General features: G+C 49.7%; 2 protein-coding genes across 4 annotated transcripts in view; both read left to right on the top strand.

The window, feature by feature from the left end:
* The first annotated feature begins 417 nt into the window (after nt 1–417).
* LOC114854763 (coagulation factor XIII A chain-like) lies at nt 418–5,699 on the top strand. The gene is made up of 18 exons (XM_029149439.3): nt 418–1,092; nt 1,177–1,234; nt 1,317–1,419; nt 1,507–1,683; nt 2,251–2,499; nt 2,595–2,713; nt 2,783–2,890; nt 2,959–3,133; nt 3,292–3,430; nt 3,639–3,742; nt 3,836–3,924; nt 4,030–4,183; nt 4,252–4,361; nt 4,437–4,605; nt 4,691–4,845; nt 4,947–5,083; nt 5,164–5,269; nt 5,381–5,699. Exons 2-18 carry the CDS (start codon nt 1,199–1,201, stop codon nt 5,414–5,416), a joined length of 2,166 nt encoding a protein of 721 aa, XP_029005272.1. The 5' UTR covers nt 418–1,092; nt 1,177–1,198; the 3' UTR covers nt 5,417–5,699.
* Nucleotides 5,700–9,967: 4,268 nt separating this feature from the next.
* The window catches only part of rreb1a (ras responsive element binding protein 1a), a 34,276-nt gene continuing 20,584 nt past the window's right edge, over nt 9,968–23,659 (top strand). Inside the window, exon 1 of one of the 3 annotated variants that reach the window (XM_029146695.3) lies at nt 9,968–10,820. In XM_029146695.3, the coding sequence (XP_029002528.1) occupies nt 10,781–10,820 (40 nt within the window). In that variant the 5' untranslated portion in view covers nt 9,968–10,780. Of the gene's footprint in view, nt 10,821–10,865; nt 11,297–23,659 lie in introns of those variants that run through there. The other 2 variants (XM_029146696.3, XM_029146697.3) reach the window with 2 other exon arrangements.

The following is a 23,659-nucleotide window of genomic DNA, read 5'->3' as shown; positions in this document are numbered from 1 at the left end:
CACTGCACCTGGTTTCTTTTCTTTCTGTCCCATCCATTTCTCTGTCCTGCTGTTTTCAGATTTTTTTGCACAGTGAGAAACGAGAGCAGATCTGCTGACAGACCATAATTACCCTCGGTCTGTCCTGATGAGTCAGGCAGATTAAAGAGTGAAAGACGGCGACTCGTCCTCTGGGGGATGAATCAGCCAGAAACCTGAACGCTTTGGTTTAAAGATCTCTGGCCTCTGGCCCAGAAAACACAGAAAAAGCCTCCAATATTTCCTGGTGTCGTCTGGTGACTGATCAGGCGTCGCATCGAGCAATGATTTAATATGGGCTTGACATCCATTTATCCACAGAGCAGAAAACCTGACCAGGTTCACATCAATAAACTGTTGTTTTGCTCCAAAACACAGGAAGCATCAGCAGCTTTTAGCTCCTTCAACACGTAGACGACAGAATCTGGGTGGATTTTAACTCCAGTTCTGAGGCCGGTTGAGAAACAGGAGCATGGAACATGTGACAGGTCACGTCGACCTCGCAGCCCGCGGGTCAAGGTCACAGGACGATCCTGTAGAGGAAATGGAAAGAGACGCAGCAAAACAACTGGAGACAATTACAGCGATATTGTATATTACAGCAAAATGACTGAAATCAAGAACAAATGACCCAAAACCACAAAGTAAACAGGCCAGAATCAGAACCTTCATATACAGAAGGAGCCCGGTTCAGTGAAGCACCACCTGCTTGGGCAGCGTCACCCCAGACTTAAGGTCCTGACACCATATATATACCTGAATAGAAACGTATGGGGTCAAAAGGCAACACAAACATGGATCAGACTTTATTCATTTAGAAGCTGGACACTCAGACTAAAGAACTAACTTTGGTCTCTGCGTCCTGAAATGATGGAGAATTCAACGCCGTTCTTCTAGTTTGTCTGGACATGACAGGCTCATGATGACTGGGCTGGGAGCACTGAAGGTCCTCCCAACTATAGGAACCAGCAGTGTGTTTGGAAAGAGGAAGCAGCCACGGCATATAAACCCAGACCGGAGGCTCAGCCGTCATCCGACCGGACCCGAGCTTCTGAGACGCATCTTGGATCCAGGGTAAGACCTCGGCTCAGCCCGTTTAACAGCTCATTAGCTGCAGCGTTTACTGATGCTGCGTTAACCGGTGTCTTCTCTTTGCAGCGACCTTTGACCTTTGCTCATCATGCCAACCAATGAGAGAGGGCGCTTCAACAAGCCGGTATCATTACTGTGATGCTCTGTAAAAACCCTGCTATCAAATGTCTGTTGGACTCCTCATCTGTTTGTGTAATTGTCTGTAGGTGCCAAAAGCCAACCTGGTTGAAATCGACGATTTCCTAGAATTTGAGCATTTTGCTGATGAGGACGGGAGCGAGGCGGTGCCCAGAACTGGACCCGGCGCATGTGAGACCTCTGCTCCTCACAGCCAAGTTCCGTCCTCTCGGTTCTGCCCGCTCCTCGGCTCTGACGTTCTCCTCATTCCTCCCTCAGCGGCTGTGTCGGTGCAGAACATGGACATGTGTCTGCAGGTCAACAAGTCCAACCACAACACGACGGCGTACAACAACCGGAACCTGGTGGTCCGTCGAGGCCTGGAGTTCATAGTGCAGGTCACCTTCAGCCGCCCCCTGACGGCCGCAGACGACTTCCAGCTCGAGTTCCTGATCGGTGGGTTTGGTTCCTCTGTTCTAACTAGACTCAACCTGCAGCTTCAAACTAAAGTGAAGTAACTGTGGTGAAAGTCAAACTGTCAAGACACTCCTGCCGGTTTGATTTAAAACAAACTGGAGTTCTTATTTAAAGAATTAGCCTGAACGCTAGTGTCGAGTGTCATTGTTAAAACTTTATTATTGTTAATAAATCAGTGGCAGCGACTCGACTGCTCCCTCGTTAACCAATTAGCCGATGAACACATGTTCCTTAAGGACCCACAGGACAGTTGAATGTTTTCAGCTCATTAGGCTTTTACTGCGTCATTAACTCAGCGCTCCACCACAGACAGTGGATCGCTTCACGTTCAGCAGGTTGCAGCTGCACTTTGTGTCCGGCCTTCATCTCGTCCCCTTTTCTTATCTAGTTTCCTCTCCTCCCTCCTTGTCCTCTTCTGTGTCCTCTTTGCTTCTTTCCTTTCCTCTGTCCACTCTCTTTGTTTCCTCTTGCATTTCCTTTTTACTCCGTGAGCTTTTTATTTCTCCTCATCTATTTCTCGCTCCTTCTCCTCGTCTTCTCCTCCAGGTAATGACCCTTCGCCCACTTTGGACACCTATGTGGTGGTGACGTTTGGCTCCCGGCCCGGTGGACCGTGGTCCGGCCGTGTTGTGGAGAATAAGGGTCAGACCTTGACGCTGGGCATCACGCCGCCGCCTGACACCATCGTAGGGAAGTATCGCAGCTATGTGGCCGTCATCCTGCCCAACGGTGTCCAACACACCAAGAGGGACGCCAAGACCGACCTGTACCTGCTCTTTAACGCCTGGAATAAAGGTGCTGCCCTCCATTGCCCCCTAGCGGCCGACAGAGGCACTGTTGCTCTGTGTGAATAGAGGACCACAGGTCTGAAGGTTTTGTCTCTGTCACAGACGACGCTGTGTTTTACGCTGACGAACCAGGACGCAAAGAGTACGTCCTCAGCGACCACGGGGTCATCTATCAGGGCTCATTCGACAATATGACACAACGCAGCTGGGACTATGGGCAGGTCGGTTCTGATCTCTGCACTGCCGTGAACACACTGTGAACAAGTTACCAGTCTGTGTTCCCTCTGCAGTTTGAGGCCGGCATCCTGGACGCCTGTATTTACATCCTGGACGCGTCCAAGATGCCGGTGTTCGACCGAGGCAACGTCATCAAGCTCACCAGGATGGCGTCTGCCATGGTGAGTGCTGGCCGCCCGTTAGAACCCACACATGCAGCAGAGGTCAGAGTGGTGCTTTCGTCCTTCAGCTCAACTCTCTGGATGATGACGGCGTGTTGGTCGGGAACTGGAGCGATGACTACAGCATGGGCACGTCCCCGACCAGCTGGACCGGCAGCGTGGGCATCCTGCAGCAGTACATCCGGACCGGCTTACCCGTGTGCTTCGCCCAGTGCTGGGTGTACGCCGCCGTCTTCACCTCCTGTAAGATCCTCTAAAACGCTCCAACCACAGTTTGAAACAATGACAGGAAGCTCAGCGGCCCGAGACGGGCGCCCAACGCCAGGCGACTCGCAAGCGTTAAGCACACAGTCATCAGAGCCGGCGGCTCGGCAGCTAGTAACTGGCCTCTCCCTCCCCAGTCCTGCGCTGCCTCGGGATCCCATCCAGGGTCATCACCAACTTCGTCTCAGCTCATGACAACAACGGCAACATCGTGATCAACCTCGTCTTCAACAGCGATGGATCCCAGAACACCACTGAGACCAAGGACACCATCTGGTTGGTCCACTCAGCCGTCAGTCAGGACCAGCATAACTAAGAAGCCTTATGGTCATTACAGTGGTGACAGCGGCTGTAGCTAACAGCTACTAGCTTAGCAAAGCCTCAGATCAGGAACAACGGTGAACTCGTTGCTTTTGTTTCTGCTTTGATAAGAACCAGAGGTTTGGACTCAGTGACATGTGGTCCTTGTTCTCCTGCCACTTAGGAACTACCACTGCTGGACCGAGGCCTTCATGACGCGCCCTGACCTGCCAGCCGGCCTCGAGGGCTGGCAGGTGGTGGACGCCACGCCCCAGGAGACCAGCGGAGGTGAGAGCAGGCAGCCGGGTCAGAACCGGCTCAGAACCGGCTCAGAACCGGCTCAGTGAGCAGAGGCTGACGAGCGTGTCTGTTCCTTCACAGGGTTCTTCCGCTGTGGCCCGGCCTCAGTAGCCGCCATCAAGGAGGGGTTGCTCTGCCATCCTTTCGACCTGAAGTTCTGCTTCGCTGAGGTACGTTTGAAGGTTTGAAGCCTCCTAGAAATGTTCACGACCCAAGAAGTGACGCTGTTCCCCTGAAAACAGCTTCTCAAACATGCTGTCCTTCCCTCGCTCCAGGTGAACAGCGTCGTGGTCTCCTCCACCATAGATCGCTACAAGAAGGTGACTCCATTCGACGTGAATCACAATTACGTGGGAAAGGCCGTGCTCACCAAGGCCATAGGCAGCACGTCCAGCGAGAACATCACCATCAGCTACAAGTACCCCAAAGGTAAACGCAGCGCTGCAGCTCAGACCCGCCGGCGCTCGTCAGCAGCTTCCAGCCTCGTCTCTGTGCAGGTAGTCGTCAGGACCGCGTGACCATGGCTCGGGCCCAGGAATACATCACTGGGAAGACGCATCCTGACCTGCCCAAATCCCTGCTGTCAGTCAAGATCAACGCAGACCAGGTAACGCCGCCGGCTCCGCGCGGCGCTGCCTGAGGACGCGTCCTCACGCTCTCTCCGTCCCGTCCCGTCCTCCAGGTCCAGGTGGGTGAGGATGTGAAGCTGGAGGTGGTCTTCACCAACCAGAGTGAAGACTCTGTCACGGTCAGTGCTCACCTGTCAGGCTTGGTCACCTTCTACACTGGAGCCCCAGCCGCCACCGCCTTCAAGAACGAGGACTTCACGGTCACGGTGGACACCAATCAGAGTGAGGCCCGCAGCAGCGTCGCGGTGCGATGGCTCAGTCCAGCAGCAACGAGCTCTGTGACAGATGTGCTCTGTGTCCCTTCCAGCTCAACGTGTGCCGTTTCACATCAAGGCCCAGGACTACTTGACCGACCAGGCCTCACTGCTCAACCTGAGCTTCTCTGTGAGCGCGCAGAACGAGGGCGAGTCGGTGAGCGCCATCAAGCTGGTCAGCCTGAAGGCTCCCAAGCTCGGCATGACGGTAAGCCCGGTGCTGGCTTCTAGAATCAAATGCTGCTCCTCTGACCCTGACTCTGACTCTGACTCTGACTCTGACTCTGCGTGGGTTCCTGGGTTCTGCAGGTGAGTAAAGCAGCTCGGCTGCAGAAGCAGATGTTTGCCTCCCTGTCCTTCACCAACCCTATGACCTTCCCTCTGACGGACGTCACCGTGACCATGGAGTCTTCTGGACTCATCACCCCGAGGAAACAAAGCTACAGGTACCACTGACTCATATCTACAGAACCGCAGCAAAGCTCAGCTTAGACCTGCTGACAGTTACGCCCTGTGTCTGTTCCAGCACAATCCCTCCTCTGGGCTCCATCACCTGGACTGAGTCCTTCATCCCTCAGGTAGTCGGACTCAAATACATCACTGCATCGCTGGACTGCAAAAACCTCCGTGGGGTAAGGACCAGATCAGCTCTTGTCTTTGACTCATTAAAGCTACGTTTACTAGTTCACCAGAGTAAAGTGACTTTTACACTCACAATAGTTGTGTTGTCTTGTGTTTCTCAGGTGACCGGCTTCATTGCCGTTAGCATCACTCCTTAACAGGTTCTGACCACACCCTTCAGCACGGCCTCCACCAATTAGCAGTGCCTGGGGCAGGGAGGGGGCGGAGCCAACACAAGATTTTTCTTTTTTACTCCAGATATGAAGCTTTGTATGACACACGTTTGATCATTTTTATTCATCATTAACTGAAAGAATGAAAGAAAATAATCAGTTCACTAATCAGCCTGTGATTGTTGACCTACCTAAATCAGACCATTGGGATATTTTCACGTCTCTCTTTGCTTTTCTAATGCTCAACAATAAAAGCACGTTGCCAAGATGAGATCGTGTCCCTGTTGTTCCCTGGGTTGTTCTTCCTCGTCTGTTCATGGACCCACATGTAATTCGTTGGAGCCGCCACTAGAGGGCGCCGCCACTTTTCCTCCAGCTCCTACTAAAGCTGCTGATCAGGCTCATGTTTGTCTCGTGGCCTCTGATGAGATCAGGCTAAAATAATCCTGTTGCTTCTCACACTGATGCTGCTTCTTCAAGTAACTCGGGGAAGTGTTTCTCCAGTTTTGGAGCACGATCTCTCTGAGACTTGAGCAAAACATTTGATCAGAATTGTTTCAGGTTCAGTGATGAAACATGAGAAGCCACCAGCAAACAACAGCGTGTTGAGTGTCAATACATTCCTCTGGATGGTTACGCAGATGCTGAGCTGAGCTTCACTGCGTGCTGTCACTATATTATTCATTTGGTTTATTGCTTGTTCACGTTATTGAAGGTCAGTTTGTTTGAAGTACTTGTTCAGTTTTTGTGGTTTTGAACTTATTTCTATTTATAGCACTTTTACCAGAGTCTGTACTTCCACTACCTTTGCATGTGTGTATAAGTAAACAGTCCCATCCCCCCACCAAGTCAGCCATCGTCATGGCAACTGTATCTAGTATATCAGCATCACAAAACTGGTCTGTCCGGATACCACATCAGCCGCCGCGCTCATGCTGTAACCAACCCGACCCGTCTACGCGCTGATACTGTGGAGTTTCACTGCACCTGGAGCTAAAGCTGGCGTTGGTCCTCAGGGCAACGCTGGAGAAAAGGTCACTGGGTCATGAAAAGTGAACAGGCAGAAAGATGAGGTTGTTTCATTTGTTGTATTTAAGTGCAGTTGTACGGTTCGTTGCTGCTTTTGTGAACCTCAAAAGTTCAGGCCTGTTCATTCTGAGCTGATGACGAGAGGTCAAACAGCAGCCTGTGAATCTGCTGATGACGCTTCTGCAGTGTTTCCTCTTCTGGTTTGTGTTTCCCTTATTTTACTCCGTGCTTACTTTCAGTTTTATTTTTGTCTCACTCCGTGTATTTGCTTCGGTTCTTCTCTCAGGCCCAGTTGGACCTTTAACTTTAGGATGTCTGTTCTTCTGTTGCTTTAAACATTTTTGGAGCAGACGTGAATGTCAGGGACTGATGTAACAGTTCTGCTTTTAAACCCTGCTCATCACTGGTCGCTGTTGAATGGGAAACGTCCGCCTGCACCCAAGGATCCACTTTCAGACTGAGCCTTGTTAGACTGCAGCCTTCGTGCTCCCGTTCTGCTGGAGCAGGCTGCAAGGCAAACAACTGTTACCTACAAATCATCCGTCACTATTGGAAACCGGTTTTTCACCCCTCCTCCCTCTCTTCTCCCCCACACCACCACGTTTCCCCGCCATGCAGCTCTGAGCAGAGCACATGTCTGCAGCTGCAGCGCTCCTCAGACGCTTCTCGCGGTCTGAGCCGCTGCAGGACGGGCTATGAAGTGCCATGAAGGAAGCAGGAGCTCGAGCAGAGGAGGCCGCACACATGTGTTTGTCAAGCTGGTCAGGAAACAGTGAGACAGAGCAGCATGTGCTCGTCATCCCCCACACTGGCAACAGGTGTTGGCTTCATGTGACTGCCTGCCTGCCTGCCTGTCCAGACAACGCTCCAATGAAGGAGAAGGAGGAGGAGGAAGAGGAGGAGGAGGAGTGTGTAAAGTTACATCAACAACAACTGTGTCAGCTCGTAGTGGCTCGGGGTTGGGAAGCCTGCAGCTCCGAGCTAAGACAGGGGATGCCTCTCCTCCTCCTCCTGCTGCTGCCGCTCTCCCCTGGATGAATGGATGAATCCACCCTTTTGTTGGCGATGGTTGGTTCCTCGGCAACAGCTCCATGGTTACAGTCCAATAAATAACATCACAGTCTCTTCTCTGCGCCGCTGGTTTTCAGGCTGGATGCGGAGGAAAGTTCTGAGTCCATTTTATGTCCCACGATGCATCACAGCTGCCAGCGAGCCACAGAACAAGATGGTTCTTAAAAACAAGCAGCAAAACACCAGCATGGCTCCTACACTCTGGAGAATAAAACAAAAAGTTTCCTCCTGATGTTTATGAAGTTGTAGTAGAACTTTACCCAGAGTTTGTTTCATATTTTATTTTAGTAACACATTAAACAGAACTCTTTTTAACAGCTGTTAATAATCTACTGGAGTTCAACCAGCACAGTGCATGCTGGGTAGGTCTGTTTGCTTGGACCCATCCATCCTCTGAGCCACAGTAAACCAGTTACATTCACTTGGCTAAACTTTTATTTTGAAAGTATTGTATAGGAATCAGATGCTTCACCGGGAATTACTGCATGTTCGTCAGTTGTGACTAATCAGTGGTTCATGCTGAGCGTTTAGTTTGTATTAAGTGGGAGTTTGACAGTAAAGTGTCCTGTGATCACTGCCCAGAGGTGAGAGCAGCTCGCCTGTGCTTTGTGTGGCGTCGTTTAAATAGATAAGTGGCCGTTTAAGGAGAATTGGATTAGTGATGCAACGCTGGTATCTGCTGCCTGGGCGGGCGGTGGGAGGACCACACCCAGCACATGGCTCCCGGTGCCAAAGCTGCATCCTGCTGTGTTTCACTGGTCGCTGTTGTTTTGTCAGCTACGACTCATTAATGTGTAAAACCAACACATGTAACCTGCTCAGCCTCACGGTCAACATCACTTCTCCTGCTGGACCCTCTGGTTCAGTATGAATAAGAAAGGCACCATTCAGTGTGTAAATGAGCGAAGCTGTCTGCTCAATGCAGGGCTCCCACTGTTTCTGCATCTGCACTTCAAACACTGACCCTGAACTGCTAAACTTCTCTCATCGAGGCTGCACAGAGAAACGTGTTGCTCTGTTTCTGACCCGGCCGATGGAGCAGCTCAGGCTCCTGGGATCACGCTCCTTCCTGTTCAGAGCGTCAGCACACATGTTGGACGTTTGGGCCTTACAGACACAGGTGTGTGCGTCACTCTGCTGATGCTAGGCTAACAGCTAACCCCGTCCTCACTGGAGCTGGTCGCTCAGAGATCAACATCTTACTCGTCATGCAGAGCTGCTTCCTCCGGCTCCAGGAGATAAAGCACAACCCAAACACGCTTTCTGAAGTTATTTACCCACAAACCGAGCTGTTGCTAACACCCAGCCCTCCCATCAGCCCCTCCTCCTCTTTCCTCATTCATCAGCAACAGGCCAAACCAGCCCGAGACAGACGGAGAGACTCTTCCTGCTCTGCTGCAGCCGCCTGCAGGGGAGGAGGGGGAGCGATGGGAGGGGAGATGCCTGTCCTTCTCTGCAGCGAGGGGATGATGGGAGGAGGGGTCTGTATCTGGAGATGGAGGAGGGCTGGCAGGAATGTGGGAGAGGAACACGACAGGCAGCGCAGCCGAGCTGCTCAAACTAAATTTAACAAAGACACGTTTAAATTTAGTTCGAAGCTTCGCTGCCTGGAGTTTAGGCCGGAGCTGCTCGACAGCCAACATCCTCATCAGCGCCGCCGCTCACACACAAACTGTCCATCCACAAGTGGCTGCACACACTGATGTGATGTTGAACTAGTTTCTACCTGCAGCTCTGCTGAACTACCTGCTCAAGGTGTTGACCTCATAAACACACACATTTATAACTCTGCAGCTTCTTTTTCATTATAAATAGTCACATCGACCCAAAGAGCCGTGCAGGGAGAGGTGGAGCGTAGCAGAGCAGACAGAGGTACACTGGGTGAGGCTGATGGAGGGTGGGTGAGGCAGGGGGAGGGTCGGTGAGGCTGATGGAGCAGTGAAGCTGATTTAAATGCTAACACTCAGTGCACGTAGAATCTTTTTTCAAACTTCAGAATAAATTTGTTTTTAAACAAACAAGGTTAACATCACTGTAAAATGCTCAAATTCTACTAACAATACACTTATATATAAACAATTGTGTTTTGCAATGCCTGATAAATTGCAGTTTGTAACTTTTACAAACTAAAACTTACTTACATACTTGCTGTTAGAAGCTAACAAACACGGAGAAGAGCTCATCTGTTGCTCTGTACATCAACCTGTAGTTACCTTTACATTCATGGAGACAAACTACAGGCTACTTATGATGATTCAGGAGAAATAATCAATGACCTCATGAATTTACCAACACCCTCCTGCAAACAGTGGTAACTTCCTCCAACCCCCAAAGCTCAACATAGGCATCCTCACTTCTCTTCTCTCCAACTCTCGCGATAACGATGCCGTCCTCCGCTCAAAACTCGCGATAGGTACGACGGCTGCCCGTGAGTCTGCGAGCAGCAGCGCGGATGGTTTCTTATCTTTTAAAGTCGTCGCGTTTGGTAAAACGAACATTACAAACGAGCTTTAGCGGAGACCAACCAACAAAGCAGCAAAAGGACCGAAACGATTCACCGGAGAGAAGTTTAATAAAGTTTCTGTGTGGAACGTGCGCTTCAGGAGGCAGCGGGGAAACACACGAAACTACGATTAAACTTAGATCAAAGTTAAGCTAAACTAACGTCTAGCGTCGCTGCTGATCACGTGCTGACGTCTCGTTACCGGTAAAGTAACGCGGTAACGCGTGTGTCCGTGTGCGTAAAGAGAGATGCTTGGTGGCCACGTCCCCTTGGAGACTGGAGACAACACGTGATGAGCTTTACTTATCAGGTTTAGAGGGAGAGAGACACCGAGCGACACGCAGAGAGAGAGAGAGAGAGGACGGAGCTGGAGTCCGGGAGGAATTAAAAAACTCGAAAAGCAAACGTTTTCATCTCGACGGCGTCTTTCCTCGACTTTTTCTTTTTTACTTTCTTTCCTCCGGGAGAGGAGGAGAGAGACGAGAGGAACAGAAGCAGAGGAGGAGGAGGGAGGAGGAGGAGGAGGGGAGGAGGGAGGAGGAGAAGCCGGAGTAAAGTTTGTCCAAGTTTGCACATCCCTTCGGAAACGCCATTTTGATTCCTCTCCTCTTCGGAGCAAGTTTGCAGCCTCTTTCCCTTCTCTTTTTCTTCATCCCTCCATTTCTCATCCACCATCACCGCCGTTCGCCACCGTCGTCATCCTCACCCCCACCACCACCACCATCATCATCATCATCCTCGCCACGATGTCTCGGCGCAAGCAGCCCAACCCCAACAAAGTCAAGCGTAAGTCAGCTTTTCGCTTCTCCATCGCTGTGTTTTGCCCCTTTCTGTGCGCTCGCACTCGCTTATGTCGATGTTGAAGGTGTGCGTGTGGTGTTTCGGGGAAAGTTTTGCCCTGTTGCGGCTGTTAAAGTGAAGTTTGTCCGAGATGTGGCATAGGTTCGGGGGATACTAGTTCTTCTCCGCGTTGCTTCCTAGTTTGATGCGCATCCAAGCGGTGGAATTCAACCAGCTCTCTTCCTCATTCAGTCACTTCGACTCATTATCGCGCACGACTTGTTTTTTTCGACTTTGGTGCAGCTTGATCCCCGCGTGCGCGCAGCGGGCTGCTGCTCGGCGGGTTTAACCGCGGGGAGGGTGGCAGGAGGGGGTTCAAAGTGTGCTCGCCGCCGGAGTCGAGCATCCATATCTCGGGTGCACTTTGGTCGGAGGCTCGCTGCTAGTGGCCATGTGTAAAGCTACCGGACACCACCGACAAGGTAACGGCAACGAGTGCCAAGGGCTTCCTGTATGTGTTTTCGCAGTAAAACCACCTGTTGACGCTGTTTGAGTGAGATGAGTTAACTGGGTAGTAGTTTGCTCATGTTCTTATTCTGATCTTTGCAGGCTTCGTGTTATTATTAGTCGTGGTGCATATCATGGCCCACTGGAAGCATCTTCATAAATACATAGATTTACTGTAAACATCCACATATTTGCTGTAAACTGGGCCTTATTTGGAACAATTTGCTTAAGGCATCAGTTGTATAGATCGTTCTGAGGGTGACTGATTAATTACTGTGTAAAGGGAATCAATAAGCTTAAAGAAGGAGGATGTAGTGAAAATTTAAACGTTTAAAACGGCTCATTTGCTTGTAAGACTGAAACTTGAACCTTGTGCGTGAGAGTGTGTTTTATTTTGGAGGGGACAGTCGCCTCTTTTCCGTTCGCACCCTCGCTAACCACCGCTAGCTCGACGCCGCTGCTGTGACCTTGTCCAGACACATTTAGTAAGAAACCGAGCCCTGTTCGTTGATAAACGCACGAACGCGGCGACGAGGCGCTTTCACGTCGCCCCGTTGCTCGACGTGAGCTAATTTTTGTCGCACTTTGGCAACTTTGGGTCGCGTTTGGACACTTTTCCACCGTCTGCGGTTACGCGCAGCGGCAGCATCGACGTGACGCCTGTTGCATCCACCTCCTCCTTCCGCCTCCTTTCGCCTCTTTCCTCTCTTTTGACACCATCCGCTGCGCGAACGTCCATTTTTTTCAGCTCGTGACTTGTTCTCACACTTTAATCCGCGTCCGGCCTCGAACCGTCGACTTGATTAACTTTTCCGGGGCTAATGTCGCCGCTGGCGTCGCCGTATGGCTGGTTCCGTGTTGGTCGCGGCGGAGGCGGAGGATGCTGCCGGTCCGTCCAACGTCCGTTTATCACAGAGTCCGACCGGACCGGGTCGGCGTCTGAGCGGCTCAGATGATGGTTCCTGGGATCCTCTCTTCCCGTGTTCGGCCCGTGTCTCCACTCCTGCGTCTCGCACTTCATGTCTTTTTAAGTCACGTGTTTTTTTTTTTTTCAAACTCGCATTTATTGACGCTAAACTGTCAATCCACAATAAAGTGCACTTTTTGAAGTAGAGTGAGAATTTGTTGGTTCATGTGTTCACCGTTCCTCTGGTGCCTGTAGTACATGAGTTGTAATAAGCAGTGGTTTGATAATAACATAGTCCAAATTCATGGGCCTTTTAAATCTTATTTCTCTCCTATTACCAGTTTTGACTCATCATCATCATTATCAGTAATTTACCTGTGTGTAATCTGTGACCCAGCCGTAGCAACTTAATGGATTGTCTGTCATCTGCTCCGATTCTCCAGCTTCAGACATTTCTTTCTATTTAAAGCGTGTTTTTTACTGTTGGTTGTTGGTTTGTGCCAGATGCAGCAGCTGCTTTTCTGGTCCGGTTCCACTACATAACATGGGGCATTTTACACTTCTCTCAATATCCTCGCCACCCTGTTCTGACCCGACTCTGACACAGTTTTGGTGAACCAGCGTCCTGATGTTGAAGCTACGTTGTGTTTCTTTTTCAGGGATGTGCTGTGTCTGCCCATGTGACATTTGATTTTACTGTCGCTCTCCTGAGTCCTGTTATTTGCTCGGTGATGACTTGCAGTTGACTTTATCTTAGAACACAATTGTTGTAGTTGCTGGTGTTTTTAGAGAGACTGGAATCTTCTGGGATGATGCGTCCCAGTTGCCTGCCTTTGGTCCTTTCCTCCTCTGTCAGGGGAAGGAGGAGAGATCCGGATGAGCAGTTAGCATTCCATTACGAAATTCAACACTGAGGCCGAGCTGGGCCCTCGGCGACAGCAGCAGATCTCTCTCACAGAAGCCGCTTCTTGCTGATGAGAAGCTTTAACTCGTCTTTCCACTTGTCCGTCATCTCGTGAGGCGGCAGCGCTGTTTTCAGATGGAGATGTGTTCAGGGTGTGGAGGTGTTACTGAAAACATCAAAATGGAGGATGGAGGCCTTGTGAATTCCACATGTGTTTTTCTGAGCTCTAAAAGGAATTGGCACTTTCTTTTAGGACACAGGAAGTAAAAGGGAAATAAACAAACATGAAGATGTTCACTTCATGATCAGACCTGATTAGTGTGAGCCGTTGGAGCGCTAATCAAACAAACTACTACAGATTAATCACTCAGATGGTCTGTGCAGCTCAGATGAGTCTGGACCATGACAAGCGAAGCAGCAACGCCTTTTAGCTTCTCTTCTCGCTTTGGAGGCTTCGACTGGTGATTAGACTAAACAAGACCTCTGACAAGGCGGCCTTGGGCTGAAACCACCAACGGCCACCGCATTTTATTTTCTGCCGTTTAGGGCAAAACAAACAATGGAGTCATTGAAGAATGTTGCTCAGTGAAAATCGCCACCTGCAGTGCTCCATGTTACGATTGGGCTTAAATGAGCTTGATGCCTTGATGTGGACGTTACGTGGACATGTGTGTGAAGGCATGTGTTCATGCCTGAGCTTCCATACTTCTTCGTTATCTCCAGCCTGTCAAAGCTCTTCTTCTGTGGTGGACATTTTGAAACGCTGACGCCAGATGATGTAGTGGACAAAGGGCGTTCTGTGCAGCGGTGTCCTCCATTGTGAGGGCTGTTTGTGAGGGCTTGAAGCAGCGATGCCTGTTTGTCCTCGTGTGCAGGTGATAAGTCAGAGGAGGAGTGAAGCCAACAGACCGTGACCAACCGACCACAGGCTGTCGGTGGTTCTGCATAGATGTGTCGACCTTTGCCTTCTTTATGACGTTCAGCAGCATTCGGGATGCTAGTAGACGTTTCTGTCTCAAGGAAAATTATTAAAAAATATTTATCTATATCAAATAAAACGTTGAAAGTGAGAATTCGATTCTAGAATTAGATTAGATTTTTTGTTTTGGTAAAAAGTGATTTAATCTTACATTTTGGCTCATTAATAGGTTATCTTGGTAAAAATAAAATAAGAAACAATAAATAATGATTTTCAATGTAGCAGAATAATAAGTTGTAATTAAGTCATTGCTGTTTAAACCTGCCCTCAACGTAAAGTGGCCTATTAACGTGTAGGCCGTCGTGTGGATGTGAACTAATGAGCAGCTTCAGGGACGTTTGTCTGCAGGGACTGCAGTCAGACGACTAATTAAAAGCTTTGTCGTCTCCTGAGGAGCTTGTTGTGTCCACATTCACTCCCAGTCACACACCTATTGATTCCCACTGTCTCATAGCAGTGACGTCGTCTACTTTCTGTGCCTCTACACTTTTTAATTAATTTATCTTGAGCTGGTCGGCAGAGACCAGAGCAGGTTCATCACTTTGGTAAATGATAAATAGAGTAAAAATGCATTAGAGAGACGGATGAAACGAACCAGCCAAGATCAGTAAGGTAAAAAGTAAAATGCACCAAAAAGAACAAATACTGGCTGCAAAGGAGTCGACATTTTTATTTGTATTTTTCAAGTCCTGGTTGAAGATGTGGACTCAGTTCGGGGATACCAGTTCTTCTTCTGTGTTGCTTCCCGGACAACGCGTCCTTCTGTCCAGACCTCATTTGGTCTGTGCACTAAAGATGAAACTCTGAGACGCTCGTTCAGCAGCTGATCAGAGCCGTGACCCGGGTCAGTCTGAGGTGGGTGTTGGGGAACACCATCACCTCCACAGAGGCTGGATGCTACTACACAGCTATTTATAGCCATGCTGTTTTTAGATGGATTATGTTCCAGGGGAGGAGAGTAACTCCAGAAAGTTCACCTTTAGTGTTTTAGTGTCTCTGCAGCTCTAAAGCCTCAAATGTTTGTATGAAAGCAGAGGAACCAGAGGCGTGACGTCTGGCAGAACCAACCCTTGTGCTGGCATAGTGATTGAGAGTGAGGCGCGTCTGTGGGTGGAGGAGGTGGGGGATGGGAGTCAGTGACACCTCTGCCTGCACCAAATGGCTCGTCACCATCCCGCGAGCACAACCTTCTCAGAGACCCGTTCGCAGGTTGTTCTGGATCAGTTGATCAAATCAGCACTGACATTACAGGCTGATGCGTAAAACCTATCTAGTGAGTCTGAAGTGAGACGGTGCAGAGTCATTTGAGACGTGGGATGAGTTCAGCTAAAGTAGGACACCCCCCCCATATGTTTCTATGGGCCTGGTATCTCCACACATGGAGCCCAGCAGAACCTCTGTGGTCCCGCAGTTTAAACTTAGGCAGCTCTGTGTCTTTATTCAGTGGCGGCGGTGCTAAACTTAGACGGTAAATATGACGACGCCGCTGCAGACCCGTTTGGATGAAGGACAGACCTTTGCTCCACATCTGGAACCAGGGACAATTAGATTGTAGAAATTAATTATCAGTTCAGCATAAATGTAGTAATGTGCTGACATGTCTTGAGTCTGTTTTTTTGCTCCCATATTTCAGTTTGCTTCAGTTCAGGTTAATTTTAAAACAAAATTCTAATTTCTGTGGTTTAAGGGAGATTCTGGGTTTTCAGCTGCTGACTGGTCAAAGATGCTGTTTACAGACTGTTGTTTAGCAGACAGGACGTGAAGTTCCACTCTGACCCGGCTCTGGTCCTTTTTCCTCTCGTCCCATTCGCTGTCACTCGCTGAGGGAAACGTTTCCAACGTTCAGCTCTGGAGTTCAGGGATGTGGTTTTAGAGACTGGACTCAAAGAGGAGGATGACGAAGGGTTAACAGGAAGTGAGGCAGCCTCTCGTCAGGAGAGTCGAGGAGGAGATGGAGGAAGTGGGGGAACAATAGCTGCCCTCTCTTCTCTCTGGTTCGCCGTCATTATCAGAGACACTGAGTTATGCAAGTGAGAGATGTTGTTCATCTCCAGCAAACTGGAACAGACACCTGGATCAGCACAGATCAGCTCAGAGGATGGTCAGGATGGTGACTGTCTCACTTTACCTGGATTGCTGTCCATTCGCCTAAAAACTTAAACAGGGCACAATAAACGTGAATTCACTGATCTTATCAACTCCAAACAAGCTGTAAATGCTCTGTAACCGACTGATGGGGTCAAAGTCGGGAAGGATCGCAGAGAACCTTCCACCTGTTTGTTTCTGTCTGTTAAAGAAGTCAAAGTTTAGCCCAGAGCAGCAGAGACTGCTCTGAGATGAGGCTGAGAGACGCTGCACCAATACAGGAACAATCAGCTGTTTAACGCATGACTCAGCAGAAAAACCACCAGGACAGTTCGAGCTTCTGGATTGTTGCTGGTCGATTTGGTTCAACGGGAAACCTGTGAGACATGTTTGCTACCAATAAGGACCGGTGAAGGAACACGGTCCCTAAACGCTGAACCGCTCCTTTAAGTGCCCAGCAGCAGCAGGTTAACACATAAACCATAAACCAGCAGCATCCTCCTCCTCCTCCTCCTCGGCTCCTCCCCCTCCTCTCAGATACCCTCCGCTTCCTCCCCCTCCGTCCGTTGTGACATTCTTTCACAGCCGAGCCGCTCGGACTTTGGACTCGCAGTAAATACGGCTTTATTTGTGGCGAAGTGGGTGAAGGTGGCCCTGAGTGTGTGTTGGTATCACACACACAGACACACACCTCCCTGCGCTGGTGGTTAGTCCGCAAGCTGCTTATCAGTGGGACCGTCTCACCACACCCACACAGTCCGCTGGCATCCCATACAACAGGTCTGTCCTACATGCGGCTCATTCCTCCATCAGCAACTCACACGCCTCTAGCGACCTGCAACAACTACACAACCTGTGGTTCCGGACTGCCCAAACCGTGGTGATGAAAACCGACCAGACATCTGCAGGACTGGGGTGGTTTTCTCTCTATCTCTGCAGCTCCTAGTGGAACCAGCAGCGCACAAGAAAACCTGAAACCAATCTGAACCGGCTGAGATGCTGCTGGATCCCAATGAGTCATGAACACATTTCCACTGCAGCAACGTTCCCAGGAACCTAAAGTTCCCTCGGGAACGGCCTCCAGTCGGCTCTAAATTTAGTTCTAGGACTGTGATTCGGATAGGTTTTAAGGCTGGGTTCTTCACTATTTCTGATGTAGCAGTGATGTTCACACACATTCAGAAACAGGCGAATGGCCTTTCAATGCATCACTGATGGACCCGGCCCAGACGGCTGCAGCCTCAAGCCCAGGCCCGTGTCCAGACCCATGTCCAGAACTAACTAATCCCAACCTGAACAGGCTCAGGTGCTATCAGAACCTGGATGTTGTAGTGTGTAGATGTAGGACAGGAAGGGGTTAAACACAGACACTCAGTCACACTTAAAGCTCATAGAGACTCTGAGCAGAGGCTGAGTCTCTCTCTCTCACTCTCTCTCCCAGGCAGTGTGTAGCTTGCTCGCCCTTCTCCTCCCCCACACTTGCTGACTAAACAGTTTTGTCAGTCGGCTGCTGCTCTGCTCCTGAGGACGGTGGAGGGGGGGCATGCAAATAGCAGCGTACTCTGACAGTAAAATCAACAAAGGTAGATTGAAATTTAACCACAATCACTTCAGAATGTGTGAGTGGCAGATTCCTGTTAGAACCACAAACCTGCAGCCTAGAGGAGACACCTGTGGTCCATGTGTGCATCACAGCAGCTCATGGCAAACATGATGTGTTCAGGGTCATCACAGAAAGTTAGCTCTCGTTGGCGTTGCTGTTTTGGTCCTGATGGACCAGTTGTGATCTGGACCTATATCATCATCTTGAAACACTCTAGAAAAATAAAAGTTGGACTGTTTGACACGAGCTAGAGCTAACCACGGCCACACAACGTTTTAGGAATCTCAACATCACTTGTGTAAAAATGGGATGGTTGTTGTTTAACGGTCAATTAGTGCGTCTGTGTGAATGGAGCAACAGAGCCAGCAGCATAATCCCTGTTAATCTGATTGATAATCTGACACACACAGTTGGTGATGCTCAGGTAAACAGGGGATTGTCATGGTAACGTGTTTGCAGGAAGCAGTGCCATCCCTCTTTTTCTTCTGTTTCCTGTGTCTCTTCCTTGTGTCCTTTCCTCACCTTCTCTTCTCCTTAATTCCATTATCTTTCTCTCTCTCTCTCCTCTCTCTCTTTTCTTTTTTATTCTTTATTTATAAATGTTACTTGAATGAAGTTGCACTTGGAGATGATTGATATCCTGAGGTGGAGGGGCTCAGAGGTGTGCACACGTTGGGTGTGGTTTCAGGTGTGGCACCTAACTCCATTCACATTTTGAATGTAACGTCCATGAAGCTGTCCCCCGTGTGTGTGTGTGTGTGTGTGTGTGTGTGTGTGTGTGTGTGTGTGTGTGTGTGTGTGTGTGTGTGTGTGTGTGTGTGTGTGTGTGTGTGTGTGTGTGTGTGTGTGTGTGTGTGTGTGTGTGTGTTGCCTGGAGGCAGACACACAAAGAGGCTCTGAGTCTTTTCACCCTCTGAAACCTGGTCTTCCTTGCCACGCCCTGCACACACACGTGCAGACAGGATGGAGTCGGCCGTTCTCTCCTCGTTTCTTCTTCCTCTCATTGTGCCTCTGTCTGTTGCTTTTTTTCATTCATATCTCCCCTCTTTGTCTCCTTTCCTACTCTCACCTATACTCTTCTCTCTCTACCCCATTTTTGTGTTCTTTGCCCCCCCCCCCTCCTCTTCATCGTCATTCTTCTCTTTCGTCCACTGCTCAACTGGACTCTAGACTCTTATGTAACTGTGGAGGGTCCAGTTTATATTGATTAAATCTGAACACCGGTCAGACAAACACATGGAGCAAAGCACTCTGGGTAATGTAGTTCTGACAGAGGCGGTATTTTGGGTAGTGGTCATGCTCATCATAGTGATGTGTCTGAGCTGTTCATTCCTGTAGCCTTTCAAATTAAAAGCCCTAAAAGGTCGGACTGTTTGTGTGTCAAGCAGCGGCCTCCTCACCTCTGGGGGGAGAGAGAGGGAGCGGCTAGGTAAAATCAGAGGAATGCTTTGTCCCTGCAGACCCCTCACCCCCACGTTGCATCCTGCTTCCTCTGCAGACAGGAAGTGAAGGATACAGCAGTGTTGTTTCAGCATCTCTGCTGCGCCGATAAGCAGCAGCAGGTCCAGGATGGAGAATAACGGATCAGTGGTGCCTGACAAGTTGGACTGTATCAAAGTTTGTCCCTCGTCACACATTAACTGCTTTATCTGGAGCAGCCCTTTGCTCTCTGTGTAAAAGATGCTGTAAAACACATTACGCCATTTTGATACAGGCAGATTTAAACCTTCAACCTTGGTTAAGTATATTATTATGCAAACAAAGCCATGAAATGCCTGGAAATATATTGTGTATATACTGGATGGAAGTGAGAGGTTAAGATGAAGAGAGGAAGGAAGGGAGTGAAGTTTGTGACGTGGTGGAGAGAAACTGGTCTGAACTGGAAAAGCCTCGTCTGCATCAACAGCTGGTTAAAGTGCTGACACACATAGCTGTCACAGATGTGGGACGGGAGGCGACGATGCGAAGGAGTGAAGTTATGAAGAAGAAGGAAAACGAGAGGAGGAAATGTGCAATCGATGGGAGGGTTGCAGCCAGCGACGGCTCTGAACATCTGGCCTTGTACTCTAGACTTTAGCGCAGATAAAAAGGAGGCGGAGGTAGAGAAGAGAGTGTCACAAAGTAGAGATAGAAGGAAAGAAGGAGGGGGAGAAGAGGAAGAGTCAGGAAAGAAGGGGTGGAGGAAGAGAAACAGGAAGGATGGAGGTGACCCTGAAAAGACATAAGATGGAGACCACGCTGGTTAAACAGATAGCAGCACCAGGAGCTGGTGGAGGCACAACAATAGCGTCTGGGTGCGGCTCCCGCTTCGTTCTCCTCTCACCTGAAACAGCCACCGCTCAAACCGGCTTTGGCTTGTAGCGGCATGTACGAGCGCGCCTGAAGGCAACGCACACACAGGTCACACACTGCTCTGAGAGTAGCGGAGGATCCCAGCGAGTGGGAAACACTTCACCCCTCATCCTCCCTCCCTCTTCCTTGGCTCATCTCCTCCTTCCTTGACTACTCCTCCCTCCTTGGCTCCTCGGCTCATCTCCTACCTCCTCAGCTTCTCTCTCTTTGGCTCCCTTTATCTTTTGCTCCTCTCCTCCTTCCTTGGCTCCTTAGCTCCATCCTCGGCTCCTTTCCTTCTTCCTTGGCTTCTCTCCTTTATCCTTGACTCCTACCCTTCATCTTCAGGTTTTCGACTCTCGACTTCTCTCCTCTCTCCTTGGTTCGTCTCCTTTATCCTCAGTGCTTCCTTCTTTATACTCAACTCCTTCTTCCTTGGTTCCTCTCCTCTTTCCTTGACTCCTCTCCTCCCTCCTTGGCTCCTCGGCTCCTCGGCTCCTCTCCTCCCTCCTTGGCTCCTGTCTCCTTGGCTCATCTCCTTCATCCTCAGTGCTTCCTTCTTTATCCTCAACTCCTTCTTCCTTGGTTCCTTGACTCCTCTCCTCCCTCCTTGGCTCCTCGGCTCCTCTCCTCTCGGCTCCTCTCTCCTCGGCTCCCTTCATCTTTGGTCCTCTCCTCCTTCCTTGGCTCCTTACATTCATCCTTGGCTCCTCTCGTTCATCCCCGGCTCCTCTCCTTCATCCTCAGTGCTTCCTTCCTGGCTCCTCTCCTTCATCCTTGACTCCTCCTTCCTTGGCTCCTCTCCCTCATCCTTTTTGTCCTCTCCTATGTTCTTGACTCCTCCCCTTCATCTTCACCTTCTCGATCCTTGGCTTCTCTCCTCTCTCCTTGGCTTCTCTCCTCGCTCCTTGGCTTCTCTCCTCGCTCCTTGCCTCTTCTCCTTCATCCTCAGCACTTCCTTCTTTATCCTCAACTCCTTCTTTCTTGGCTCCTCCATCCATGGCTCCTCTTAATCCTTGACTCCTCCCCTAAATTCTTAGCTTTTCTCCTCCCTCATTGGCTCCTCTCCTTCATCCTTGCATCCTCCCTCCTTGGATCCTCTCCTTCATCTTTGACTCCTTCACTTCATCCTTGGCTCCTCCCTCCTTGGCTCCTCTCCTTTATCCTCAACTCCTCTTCTTCATCCCAAGTGCTTCCTTCTCCAGCTCCTCTCTTTCACCCTCAGCTCCTCCCTCCTTGTCATCTCTCCTACCTCCTTGGTTCCTGGGTCATATCTATCGTTCTGTATCTGCGCATGTGTCAGATTAGTAAACTCGTGTTTGACATCTGCGCAGCTGTTCAACAACAAACAAAGGAGTCCTTCTTCTTCCTGTTGTTTACAGTTGAACGTCACCCTTGTGTTTCTAGTACATGTCTGTGTACGTGGCCCAGGTTCTAGTGTGAGTAGACTGGACCAAGCCTAGTTGGTTCAGGGGCCATAGGACACAGGGCTCTGGTTTAAACAGTGTAGTGGGTTGGTTGCAGAGACTGAGGAGAGGTCGGCGCTGTGTCCACACACTGTGTGCGCCAGCTGCTCTGTGTGTGAGCTGGGCATGAATGTGTCGCTTGTTGAGCACAAAGACAACTGCTGCAGGAGGAGGACGACAGTTTGACTCCTGCAGGGACAGAGAGATGAGGAGGACTGGACCTGACACCAAGTGGGTTTAAGGCAGGATGGCTGGACTTTTCATCCACACTGGAACAATTTTCCTTATCTTAGTGACTCCATATCCCGTCATGCACAGACTCAGCAGAAGTAGAGTGATTGGGAGGATGAAACACGGCCTCTGTAGGTAGTGAGGCCGGTTCTGGTGCTAGTTGGGTGCTCCGGACCGGTCGGTGTCTTGTCCAGTTTTGAGACCCAGTTGCTGCAGTAGTTTTCGCTTCATGGTGTGTTTGAGGTCTGGTGAACAGTCAGACGTTTGGTAACTCCAGCTGTAACAGAGCAACTGACATCAGGGTCATTGTCTAACAAACACATTATTTTCCGGAATTTGGAGCTGCATTATTAATCTGAATAAAATCTGTTGAATAAAATCTGTTATTGTGGTGAAGTAACATCTGCAAACTGCTCCTTCGCTGGAGGCACAGTCTAGAAAGAAATGCATCAGCAGCGCAAGTGTTTGGCTGAAAAACAAGAAAGCTGATGTTCCTGGTTGGCATCTGGTGACTCACACGTGAATGAAGCCTTTAGTGAGACATCAGCACACTCACACAGACGCTCTTGGGTGCAGCATCTCCGCCAGGTTAGCATCTGTTAGCGTGGTCTGAATGAATAGAGGCTGTCTCTGACACCTGTTTAGTGTGTGACAGCTGCTCAGCACGTCGACTGGGCCCTTCACCGCTCTGACTTATCGTCATCACCTAGAGGAGAGTTGGCCTGTCTGTGCTCATGAATGTCAGCTGACGCCAGTTTCTGCAGCCTTTCATTTTCTCCTCTTTCCCAAGTTAATATGAGGAATTGGCCCACACTCTGTTACAGGAACTAATACTGCAGCGTCATGACGGGATGACCAGAGAAGTTTCTCTCTGACTCGTGAGAGTATCAGAGCTTCAGCAGCCGCGTCTGTCATGAGCGGAGACGCTTTACTGAATGAATTTAGTCTTGCACAGTGACTTGTTGCAGTGTGTGGGCCTTTTCGATCCACTTATGTGTATTTGATCAATGTTTAACTACTCGGCACAAGTTTACAATGACCGTCAGGCCTGAGTGGATGTTAATGCTCCTCATCAGGAACGCAGCCGGTGATGAGTTCAAAGTCACAGAGTTCCGGATCAATAGAAGGACCAAACAGGTTAAATACAAACAGGACCAAGAGTATTACAGGTTCCGTGGGTCCGACCTTCGACCTAAATGGGCCATGCTTCATTTAAACGCTGTGTTTAGGCTGTGTGAAGTTATGTTTTAAGACATTTGTAACCTTCATAAAGTCGTCAATATACATGTGAAGGCATCTTTCTCCAGTTACACAACTTTTTCTTTTAGGCAAGTCAAGGCTTTAAAGTGTAGGACTCGCATGATGAGACATGAACACAAGGTTAACCAGTAACTGCAGGTTCTGACTCATGTGTGGTCTCGCCGTCGATAAGGATGCTCTGTAGAAATGAGCGGTGAGGGGGGAGGAGCGGCGATGTCCTTGAGGCAGGAGTCGGGCAGTCTGCCAGGGCCGCGGTCCCAGCAACAGCCAATCCGTGGCGGGGTTACATGGTAGGTGGCAGGCAACGGGCCAATCAGGGCAGAGTTTAGTGCAGGATAAACAGCCAAGCGGACGGTCTGGTCTGACTGGATTTTCTCTTTGCTTCTTTCTTGTGTTGTCCTTCTCTCACTTCCTTTTTTCTTAGTGAACAGTCCACACCCACAGGGTCACCTCTCTCTCTTTCTCTTAATGCAACCCAGTCACTTGAACCTCGCTCGCCCGGCCCATCCACTCTGCATCAGTGTGAACTGTGGAACCAGCAGAGTTTCCTGTAGACCGGCTTTGTTGTGGAT

Source organism: Betta splendens, chromosome 4 (assembly GCF_900634795.4).
Source record: "Betta splendens chromosome 4, fBetSpl5.4, whole genome shotgun sequence".
NCBI lineage: Eukaryota > Metazoa > Chordata > Actinopteri > Anabantiformes > Osphronemidae > Betta > Betta splendens.
This window is presented reverse-complemented; position numbering and strand designations above follow the sequence as displayed.